Source organism: Euprymna scolopes, chromosome 7 (genome assembly GCF_053919585.1).
Source record: "Euprymna scolopes isolate OS-2025 chromosome 7, ASM5391958v1, whole genome shotgun sequence".
NCBI classification, from domain to species: domain Eukaryota; kingdom Metazoa; phylum Mollusca; class Cephalopoda; order Sepiida; family Sepiolidae; genus Euprymna; species Euprymna scolopes.
The window spans coordinates 11,860,933-11,873,623 of NC_136488.1; the positions used below are offsets into that span (position 1 = coordinate 11,860,933).

The 12,691-nt window shown below is 32.6% G+C and overlaps 1 protein-coding gene across 3 annotated transcripts in view; it reads left to right on the top strand.

Moving 5' to 3' along the window:
* LOC145279607 (RNA-binding protein 24-like) overlaps nucleotides 1–11,429 on the top strand; it is a 118,816-nt gene extending 107,387 nt beyond the window's left edge. For all 3 annotated transcript variants that reach the window (XM_080130785.1, XM_080130786.1, XM_080130787.1), the window contains one exon: nucleotides 10,477–11,429. In XM_080130785.1, coding sequence (XP_079986911.1) covers nucleotides 10,477–10,783 — 307 coding nt within the window. In that variant the 3' untranslated portion in view covers nucleotides 10,784–11,429. The remainder of the gene's footprint in view (nucleotides 1–10,476) is intronic.
* Nucleotides 11,430–12,691: the final 1,262 nt, after the last annotated feature.

Genomic DNA, 12,691 nt, shown 5'->3' on the forward strand with positions numbered 1-12,691 from the left:
AAAACCAATTCCTAAGGTTGAATATTAACCCCAAATAAATTGTCGTATTTTGTCTCGTCACCACTGAATCTATTACTTGGGTCTATAACTACACCTTTTTGATCAATCATAAAAGCTGAAGATCACCTGAAGATGTTATGGTAACTAGTTGAAATGTTTAAAATCTCATGAGATGATGCTTAATGAAATGAACTAAGTTGTCTTATTTGTAGGGGAGTTTATATGATGAGAATCTGCTGACATTGGATGTGAATACGACTGTATTATCTGCAGAGAAGCAGTCCCATAGTAATCTATCCCAGAAACATGAAATTCTTGCAAAAATATTGTTTTGCAAAATTTCACCATATGATATGTATATGGAAGAAAAAAGCAAAATAATTTTTCGTTGCGGTAGAAAAGCGAGTTTTGTTAGTAAATGTTTGACATGGACTATCATAGATGATATGCGGCATAATTAATTCAGCACAGATTATCATTAGATCACTGAAGTTGGCCATTTTGAAATACTAGGTGCTGTACATATTCAGGTAAGCAAGTATGTACAGTACCTGAGAAATGGACGCTCCTGTCTTGCACGATTCTAGGTCAATCTTAGGCAAAATTTGCATAAAACTAAATTAAGCTAAATATAGCCCAGATTACGACAATCTATGCTTAGCAGCTGTATTCCAGCATTGATCATAATCGGATATTAAGTTTAGGAGTGAATCTTGTACTAACAAAGATACAACCATCTTCAGGAAGTTAACTTTTTTTTATAGAAATCTTTTCAGACATTGCATGAAGGCACTTGATATACTGAACTAAAAATATTTCTACTAGTTCAAAAACCAATAAGTGTAAGCTGTATTGATTCTGACCCAGAAAACATCAATTCTTCCCTCCTTGTCACAAACATCGCTCATGGAATGTGAAGACAAAATAACAGCAATGAAAGATACAGTGTCGAAAGTACAGTCAGATTTCTTTTTCTACTTTCCTTGTGTAAGAAAATATATTTGTAAATAGGTTAACTTTATATAAATAGAGATTAATGAACACATTTTTTTTGTTGCCAATAACAAATTTCATGAAGAAATTAGCATTAGTAAATAAATCTTTTCTTTTAAATGTTATGGTTTGCTTTTGTGTTTTGCAATGATTTGCATGCAATTTTTATGCATGTAAAATTCTTCAGGAAGTGGAGTTTATCGCTCAGGTGTTTTTTGTTGAAATTCAATCTCATTCGAATTTGATTTTATCACTGATAGCATCATCATCATTATTATTTATTTATTTATTTATTTTTGCATCTAAATATCTCTTTCATTCCCACTAACATTTGAATCTTGACTCCGTATCATTTTACTCTCGTTTCTTAGCAACAACATTACTTTTAAATTCCTCATGGAACATTATAAACATTATAAAAGCTTCCACACTGTCTGTGCCACTTTCGGCCTCTTTGAAAGAATTATTAACTGAACGGATTAGAAGTAATATTTTAGAGTATGTGTCTCTATATATTCCTCTTGCTCTCTCTCTCTCTCTCTCTCTCTCTCTATCTCTCTCTCTCTCTCTCTCTCTCTCTCTCTCTCTCTCTCTCTAGCTATATATCCTTCCCTTTCTTGCTGTCTATCTGCCTGCTCTCCTTTCTGTCCCTCGCTGTTTCTCCTCCTCTCAATCTCTGACATCCTGTCCCTTTTTCTTTCCTCTTTCTTCCCTCTATTGCTTTTTCTTCCTCTCACTCCTCCTCTATTTAGTTCCCTTACTCTGTCTTTCTAGTCCCCTCTCTATTCTGCTTCCCTCTTTCTTTCGTTTCCTCTCTCTATTTTGTTGTCCTTCCTCCTCTTTTCTATTTCCCTTTATTTCTCACTCTTTCTTCTCCTATGCCACTTCTATCTATCCCCCCCTCTCTCTCTCTCTCTCTCAGAATTATGACCATCCCTGTACAGTTTTTACATACGTAGGAGCAAATTGGATACTCTAAGGTTTTATGACTAAGATAGTTTTGGATCTGTTTTATTTTTATTATTTATTTTTATTAGTCTACCATTTTGAAGTTTTCTATTACCTTAAATTAGTACTGGCACTAGAGACTAATAATCTCACTAAATCTTGTTCATGGGAGAGGGACAGAACACTCTTTCCAAAGGAAACTGTTATTTGTTATGATTACTATTAAACAGAATTATACAATTTTTATGGAATTGCTATTTTTCCTTTAAATCCGACTAGTTACGTTTAAAGTTTTCAATAGTCAGATTATCATTTAATTGTTAAGAAAATTAAAGATCCAACATGGACTCCATCTCAGATCCAAACTTTAAGCAAAAATGTTGACGTCTCTAAACTTGACAGAATGGAACAACTTTTTATTGAACATGAATTCCTTTGTTAAAATGTTCCACTTGTTTTATTTAGCTCCTCTACAGTGAAGTAGACACAAGGCCAGAAGTGGGTTTGATGAAAGTCTTCCTGTGGAATAAACTGAATTCAAACTAGGCACGCCTAGGTTGTCGGTCCGTATCATTAACTATTTAGTCACCATCGCACCAAAATGTCTCGCTTATAAAACACTGGGAGAATACCTATTCCATGCTGTGTATGTTTTAGTTAAAAATAAGGTAATTCTCGAAAAGTTTTGAACAACTTTGGTGTTCACGAGGTTACAATCAAGATATGCAATTAAATATGGTGTTTAGATTCTTGATTACAATTTGGATCAAAATTCATTAAATGATTTTGATTCTAAGGTTTTCACTTTAAGTGGTTTAAAGAAGAAATTAAAATTCAAAGACTCTTGCTTAATAAGTGTTTTTTTTTATTTTTAGGGAGGTCACCACTTATCAATGCTCGGAGACCACTTTAAAATAAGGGTTAAATGTTAGGTAGATAAGACATGGCATAGTCGAACTTAGATAGTGCAAGATTATCTAAGAGGGCGGCTTAAAAGGAATTTATTCACATTAGATTTGAGGGGAACCATGTTATAGTTAGTTGGAAAGCAGACCTGTGGAACCGCATTCCACAGAGCGAAAGTTCTAGGAAATGTTTTAGTTTTAGGCACAGATAGAGAAAGCTGGAAGTTTTTGGCAACTATCTAAAACCAAGCTTCTATTTTTACATCATCAACGTTCTGACCCCCCCCCCATCTGGCATCAATTGAAAAGAATAGCTTATCTTTGGAAGGCGCCATGTTTTGACAAGCTTCTGAGCTTGACCTTTACTCTCGATCTGAAATGGAAGACGTACATCAATTCTGTTGCCAAGGTCGCTGGAAAAATGGTAGGATCCTTCTACTGCTTCAGTGGATATCTCAAGCCTGTTGTAATTCTCTATCTATATAAAAGCAAAGTACGTCAAAGGATGGAGCACTGTTGTCACATCTGAGCAGGAGCTGCTAAAAACAGCCTATCCTGCTTTCACAGAGTACAAAATAGACTTCATAGTTTAGTTGGCGAACCCCCTTCCTCTTCCCTACAACCTCTTTCCCACAGAAGAAACATTGTGAGCCTGTTTCTGCTTTATCGTTATTTCCATGGCAAGTGCTCGTCTGAGCTCCAATCTATCGTACCCCCCTCGCCAAACACTCGTCTAGCTGAAACCACTGTGAATAATTTTCTCCACTCTTTATTTGTGCCTAAACCAAAACGTAGGTGCAATGAACAAAGCTTCTTTCTTAGAATTGCACGCCTGTGGAACTCTCTTCTGTTTGCCTGTTTTCCATCTGACTACAATATGGTTGACTTCAAGTCAAAGTTCTTGAGGAACCGTCCCCTTAAGTAATCCAATTTACCAAATTTCCATTACTAACGATTACTATAATACCCCATTGGCTACTGTACACTCAGTAACATTTATCCTCGAGGGCCTCTGAGCCTTGATTTATTTTAAATGTGAATAAAATGTTATGCAAATCGGAAATATGTAAATTTTCAAATAAGAAATTGCGTCCATATGATGTTTCTGACGCTATTTGAAATAGTAAAAAAAAAAAAAAACCCTGACATTTAAGGAATATTCTTAGTTGACGTCTGGTAAATACGATTAAATTTTTAACAAGAGAAGGTATCTGAATTTTCACGAAGGGTTTGCTAACTTTGCATAAATGGAAAGTAAACGAAGTATAGCCTGCATTAGCAATTATTACACCTAACAGTTGTGTTTCAAAATTAATAATGATCGATTCTCTAGTTTCATCAACACATATGTATGTGTGTGTGTGTGTATATATATATATATATATATATATATATATATATAATGGTTTGGAGCCAGAACATGAAAACAACAATATATAATGAATTATATATGCGTGTATATAATTATATAGCTAACACTTATGAAGTAAGGTACAACAAATAAATCAAAACTAATCACACGAAATACTACAGATATATAATTAGCTCAATAGTGGTGCGTTAGATTGTCTAGAGCTAAAATAGATTAAATGGGAGGTAAATGAAATTAATCTATATATCTGTGAAAGTGTCTGTCTGTGTGTGTACATTTCCCTACGCAATAACACTGTCAATTTTAAGCCTACAGACTCAAAATTTGATATACAGGGTACTGAGGTTTGGGAAAATCGATGTGATCGGTTTGCGGGCAGAAATTTTGCGATTAGGGGGTCAAAGTTCAACGATTTAACCTTTGAGAACTCTACCAAACTCCTCCTACAATTTTGGGTCTAAACACTTGAAATTTTAGATATAGATTCCTTGGACATGGATCTGACTTAATAATTTGATTTGAGCCCTAAACAATAAATGTTAAGGGGTCATAATAGGGGTCAAAGTTAAAAAAAATCGACCGTTTTTTTTTTTTTTTTTAGTTTTCTTTTTCTCAGCATTCATCTCCAAACACCCGGGCAACGCCTAGCTGAAATGCTAGTAGATTAATAAAAGATCATTTACTAGTCCGAAGAAATCAAAACAAAAACAAGTGATAAAAGAACTTGTATTAATTTATTAATTTCATTTACCCATATATATATATATATATATATATATATATATATGAGAGAGAGTCGTTCCAAAAGTAAACTAAAAAAAGTTGAATCGCTACGAAGAGGTAGTAGTACCATTATAACATGAAACTTTTTGTGTTCAAGAATTAATTATTTTTCTACGTAGTGACCGTCATTCTCAATGCACTTTTGTCAGGAATTCAATGACGCTTCTCACACATGCCCATAACAGGAGTTGCTTTCTTAGTCTCACACCGTCAATATCTGCAACGAAGAATTGAACATTCAGGCAATGGATGCATAAGTTAAGACATTGTAACAATGCAGTTTTTAATCCCCTCTTATTCATTCAGGTGGAATAAAAATAGGAGGCATTACCTTTGGAACACCCCGTGTGTGTGTGTGTGTGTGTATATATATATATATATGAGAGAGAGAGATGGGGGCACTTTAAAGCTATACAAATAGAATGAAATGTGTAATATGATTCAGTTTCTTTTTATGAATCATATATTTATCTTGCAGCAGCAGTCGCTTCATTACAAGTGTACCAACTGCACGTGTAGGCGGGATTCGTACTTTGAGTGATTTTGTTTACTTACTAGCTGGAAATGAATGTGGCAATGTGATAGACTTCTCATATAATCGCTGCTTTAGATTAAAGTTCTAACTACAGACATATTAATTTCATTATTATCTAAGTCTCCAGTAGTTCTCACATCGTTCCTCATCAGAGATTGTTCACTGGCATCAACCAGTGGTGTTTCCTGGAGTCTGAGTGACAAAAAAATCTCCGGATTTTTAGTACTCTACACTTCTTTCGATAATCTTTATAAATGAATTTGCATTATTGTAACAGTCGTTTACCACTGACTTTTTGCTGGATCTTCACTGGAATTTGGATGGCAATAAGCTTCCCCAAGATCCCAGTCCCCTTCTGCACCAATCCAGTGGAGGTCTGATTAGTTCTTCACTCCCTCGGTTTTCCCATCACCCGTGATCGTTTACGACTATTTGGTATGGTGCCAGCTGTTGTTGGTACTACAATTTTTTTATTTGTTAGTTAAAAATATAATTAGACTACTACTATTATTATTATTATCATTATTATTATTATTATATATTATCTATTATTATTATTATTATCTATTATTATTATTATTATCTATTATTATTATTATTTTTATCTATTATTATTATTACTACTACTACTACTACTACTACTTTTATAACTGATAGTTTCCTTTAGTCTAAACTAGTGAGGGTGCCCGCCATTGTCCAGGGGTTTGAGTTGTGCATTAAGCTAAAAAAAAAAAAAAAAGTTGTAGTAGTCAGGTAGGCTCGAACCAATACTGTGAAGGAGGAAAACAATGTGAAAAAGAGGATAGTGAATTAAATGAGTTAGTTTTTGCCCGGATGGAGGATATTGGCACAAAAAGGAAATAATTTTTTTTTTTTTTAAATAGATTGAGAGGTGGGATCGAACTTGAAAGAATAGGGTAATTAGTCTTCCTCGCTAATGATTACGCCAAAGAGAACAGTGAATTTAGTGAATTGGTAATTAACTTAAGAATCATAGGAGTCGGCATAGAAATGAAAGTTGCTTTTAAACCTGGCCTGGAGCCAGTTAAGCTTTCCACTTTCTGTCATGGTATTCATTTGCTTCCCCATGAAAGAAAATTAGACACAAGGTCGTTTATAATGTGGGGAAAACCAGCCCCCCCCCCAAAAAAAGGGGTCACTCTGGCAGTATCCAATTAAATAGTAATTGTCTCCTTATGAAGGGTTTCCCCTACATTGACCCAGAACCAATTACAGAACAGATACTACTCGGGTGAAGGTCGGGAGGTTGCGTTTGCGTTCAATTACTTTCACTTTATTTATATGAAAAAGACAAACAAACACTCGAAATGAGAGAATTTTTTAAAACTCTATCAAAAAAAAAAAAAATAGACAATGTTCATTTGCAAAACTTAGATTTTTCTAGGAAGTATAAGAAAACTTCTCTCGGTATCTAACCGAGCAAGAACCCCGACGCAAAAAGCCTTTGTGGACATACACAAATGCTCGCGCCCATTTTGCCTTTTATATAATAGTTGGAGAAACGATTTTGTTTTCCTGCCTGTTCATTGATACAGAGGACATTATTTTAAAAAATTAAAACATCGAAAAAAAAATGTAATGTGGAAGATTAGAAATGAATGTGTCCCATTAAATTTTATACCGAAACGTTACTTTTTGGAGTATGAAACGATTTTTTATTGGTTGGAAAATATTTTGAGTTCACACGTTTTTGTAAAAAAAACAAAAAAAAACAAAAAAAAAAAAACATTTTAAAGTGATAAAGAGAGCGAATATCAACAAAGCTGGAAAAAAAGGGGGGTAGCCATTAAAGTAATTTGCTTTTTAGTATCTAAGTGAGAAGTGAAAAATAAAGAAAAAGCCGAGCACACAAAGAAAGAACAGGAAAAAAAGCTCATGCGCGTTCGTCTCGCACATCAATTTCTAATGTAAAACAGTTAATTTTCTAGGTTGATATTTCCTTTTTTTTTTTTTTTTTTTTTTTTTTTTTTTTTTTTTTGAAATTCCTGGTATTTTACTTAATTTCTTTACTTAATGTTTGTACACATCGTTTATTGTGCAATAAAAACTGATTTCATATTAAAATATGAAATCACAGTTTTCATCATTAAACCAACAAATTGAATGGACGTAACTTATTTTATATGCCACCATGTATCTTTTAATAGGAGAATAGAAAACGAATCTTGGATTTATATCCAAAAGTCTCATGACTCCTATTTCTTTTATTTTGTCCTTTAGTCCTCGTATTCATGAGAAATGTTTCTACCAAAGGGGGAAGAATTGCAGTTTTTGGGGGTTGAAATTTATAAATCTAACATCTATCCATGGCTGGCTTTTGAACTTTTTTTTTTTTTATCTCTTCACATAACAAGCCTTGTCTGTAGCGATCCCCCCCGTTCCCCAAAACAACAGAAATAGAAACTGTCTGTTATTTTGACGTGTTTAAATTTTATATAGCCTTAAGTCCAACATATGTAAATATGAAATAAGATTTCCGTTGGTCTTTAATGCTTAAATCCAAAATTGCATTTTCATTACTACATTGACAGATTTAATGAATTCATTATAACATCTTGTTCTATGTATTTCTTTTTAATATTTATTAGCATTCGCTTTTCTTGTCATACTTTTTTGAAATAACTCGATTGTCTTGAAGCATGTGGATGAAACTGTTGTGCAGCATAAAATTCTTCAATTTATTTTGAATCCAAAATTTGATCAGATAAATGTTGATCTATTTTTGCTATAATAAAGAACTGATATCATTATTTATCTTTAACCATTTAGCGTTAAAGATGTACGTTTTATCATTTTGCTTCGCTTTATTTGAAAAGTAAATACATTCGTGTCTAAAGTTAAATTCCGCAAATGCTGCAGTTTAATATAAGCTGCCCACAAATTAATTAAAATATAAAAATATTTTGTGAGAACAAAAATGATTCTTAGAATATTAATTGGATTCTAAAAACCTGAATAATGTTCGTTTTGCTCATAACAATTGTTATTAGTGTTTGGACGGTTAACCGGAATCAGGAAGTTGAAAATGGACAGTTTTGGGGTATTGAAAACGATCAGTATCAGAAACATTTGTCTCTATTTTCCGATGCCAAGAACGAGTCTTTTAATTGATTGTATTTGTTTAAAATTTAATTATACATTGTTGGTACTAATGATAAAATAATAAATATATATTGATAGTAAACTATAAGCAAAGCTAAAATCTATAGATCACACGTGTAAGCGTATTTTTACATCCGTGGAAATATTACATGGGTTTCTAAGATAATAAATCCAAAGAAAAAACAATAATAAAAACTCGGTAGCTAAATATTTAGACGTTTAAAAAGATATGGAAACGATAATTGTATTGAGAAAAATATTAAAATCGTCCTACCACTATTTGTTATGAACATTTTTAGTTTTTTCTCTTTCTCTAATTGTTTTTTTTTTTTATTTTTATTTTTTTTTTATAATCGATAATACAGAGTCGATTTGTGGTAAATAATTACTTAAATTCCAACTTATAAAAGTTAACTGAAGTTTATATTAAAACCATGTTTTGCTATTTGGCTTATATCTTGCTTTCTTGTGGTGGTTGCAAAGTATTTGCTGTTGTGTTGTATCAAGAAGGGCCAGGGAAGCTTATGCTAATGTCTACATCTAGCTCCATTTATTTCAGAATTTGTAACATGCTTTTCAATCTCTTTTTGCTCGTTCATGCTACACAGCAGTGAGACATGGGCTTCGAACGCTTGTGATTTACAACAGCTTCAACATAATGATCATGCCAAAGGTGTTTGCAACCTGGGAGAAAAGATCCCATCAATTGTGATTTATCAGGAAATTTCTATGGGCGATGGAATGAAAGGTTTACACGTTCAGCATCTCAAGTAGTTCAGCCATATATAGCATTCTATCCCTTGTAGTAATACATCCTTTTGATATCCTGAGCACTAGAGAACAGGGTAAATTGTTTGAGGACATTAGACGAATGTGTACTGCATGCAACCTGAGTGATGCCAATCCTTTAGACACAACAGCATATATATTTATCTCCCTCCCTCGGTGGGAAAATGTGACACAAGGACGTTCAAAACCTGCACAGGACAGGAAACTTACCTCATTCAACAAGGACCAAGTCATCTCCACAAAGACCTATAATCTGTTGGCTTTATTGCTGAAGGAAACTTCCCTGGCAGAAAGCTGGTACGAAACGTTACCTTGTATAGACCAACTCAATAATAACACTGAATTAGGAAATTTTTATCCAATTCCTTCTCATTCAATGTTTTATTTACAATATATTAAAACACTTATTTTATTTAAGAAAATCATAATTTCCAGTCATGACGCGGTATTATTTTCTAAAATTATAATTCTGTTATAGTGTTCTGCCTTGTTTAGTAATGAATTTGTAAAGAATGACTCAATAGCTGAATGGATATGTAAGAGGATAAAATTATGCTAGAATATCTTTTTGGCTGATATGATTTAATAATTTTTCATTGTTTAGGTGCCAGGATTTATAAAAAAGCAAACTGTCGATTGAATAACATTCAAATAAAAATATTCATTTTGATTATTTGGGTCATTTAGATTGGTGTTTTTAATTTTGAGTATTTTATTCTCGAAAGGTTTCGGTCGATCTATCCGCCAACTCTCATGAAATGTATATTGTCAAACTCTGAAATCTTTTTGTACACAACATTTTGAATGGGGGATGCATGTTCTCGTTCTGAGAAGATACAACAGAAAAAGGTCAAAGGTTACATCGGTTGAAATTTTGTGCGTGTAATATTCAAGATGAGAACAGTAGTCTGAATCATTCAAATAATATGAATTGTCAACACTTGCCAAAAAATATTCAGAAACATAAAAATGTTCCTTATTTTCTGTGTCTGTGTACCAATTGTTAATGGTTTTACTTTCTATTTCAGGTTTCCACAGTATATCTACCCGTCAACAGCTGCTGCAAATGCTGCAGCTGCTGCCTACATGACGACCCCAAGTATGTTGGTGCCGCACTCCTCTTTATCACCTACTGCAACAGGACAGTATCTAGAGTATGCCACTCAACCGTACACTGGACAGTTTCAAAACAGTTATGAAACATACCCTTACACCACAGCAACAAATGGTTACATCACACCAGCAGCCTACACCTATGCTGTCCCACAGGCAATTGCTACAGGGGCCGGACATTTTCCACACTTCCAGGCACAGCAGATCCAGGAAAGATTGTAAAGTGGAAGCGACACGCGGATTTGTCAGTGCCACCACCCACAACAAAACATTAATGCCACTACAACAGCATCAGACTATCTCTAGGATAATATCTCGATGAATAAAATATCATCTTTATGCAAAAATATAGCTAAGATGGCAAGTCATGGGCCAAACGGTTCATTGCTACTAGAACCAACATCCTATATCTTTGGATTCAGTTTGGATTACAATAAATACAGAAATGGCAAATACCGAACTTGTTCTTTTCATGCAGAAATTCTTTGGATAGAAATTCTTTAAATAGAAGCTATTACAAAGAACTTCTGCATTGATAAGCATTGCTTGTTTCCAATCGAGTAAACAGAAAAAGAAACTCTGCATGTTTAGTATTTATCAATATTCTTACGAATTTTTTGAAAGCAAAAAAAACAAAATCAACTCTTTTTCCTTACTCAACAATTCTTTTGAAAGACTTGCATCAAAAAACTGGATCATTCTTGTTTGCATCACTAAAAAAAAGAGATAAAATCAGAAAAAAAATAGAGATAACATCAGAGAAAGTTGATCAGTTTGTGTAGTGGCATTAGAGCAACAAGAAAACTTATAAAAAAAAAGAAGTCTTACCCCCCCTTAAAAATCATTCATTAAAAAATGTTTTATATTACTTAATTTTTACAGACATTTTTTTTTATTACAGAAGAAAAGGAAAAAGAAAATGTTATTGTCTTGTTTGTTTTTTTTTTTGTCATCATGAGTAATTCCGTCCAAAAAAATGAAAATATTAAAAAAAAAAAGTTAGACTATTATTGCTACACACATACACACATTCATTTAAAAGAAAACCCGTTGAAATATTCAAAATCTGAGTTTTATTTTTTTCTTTTAAGATAAATTTTAAAACCATGAAAAAGAATGGGTGGGTGTAATTTTTACTTCAAATTAGTCGAAATATAATGAAGAAATTTTATGAATTTTCGTCAAGATTAGTGATTAACAAAAACGCAAATTTATTTGAACAATATTTCGAGCTAAACTGTGATCGGACAACATTAGCTCCATGACAATGTCAGATTGACGATTCAAACAAATAACATTATCTTACCTTTGCTTTCACTTTTTTTTTTTTTTGCATTTTCAAGGACAAACAGAAGAAAACATGTAAAAAAAAAACTATTTTTACTTTTTAAAGAAAGAAATTCCAATAATTGCTAATGCTATGACTAAAAATAATTTAAGCACAACACTATTATTTATAAACATATATATATATATATATATATATATATATATACACCATAGTTACTACTTTATTCCAACAATAATTTTTTTGTAAATACATATCTTAGTTTCTTAGAATGAATTAATTTTTACTGAGGCTTAGCTGGTTATTTCAGCTGTATCGTCAATCACATGGTGCAAACCTTATCTTTAATAGATGTTGGTTTGTCACGTGTGTCAGAAAATCTTTTAAAAAATCCTCAGATTCAAATATAAAATCTGCTCATACACACACATATGTATATATATATATATATGTGTGTGTGTATGTATGTATATGTATTACGCATTAAAATGCCAAAATATCTTTTTATAACAGTTATTCCTCCCTTTTTAAAACTATTTTATTTCTTTGTTCATTGCTTATTTATAAATAGTATAAACAGATTCTTCTGTGGCCAAAATAACTCGTACTCCTATTTATCGATATCCCTGTTAATGCCAAGATGAAGAAGAATCTGTAAAATATTCAAGATAAAGAATTACAATCTTTTGACTTCCCATTCTCTCAGTAATTCCATCTGCTTCTATTACTGCTGCATCTTTAAATGGAATATTTGCGAATGGATTCATTTAGTTATACAGTCTTTGCCTTCTGGAATAACAGGCTGCTAAATATTTTCATGTATTTATTTACCCCTTTATATT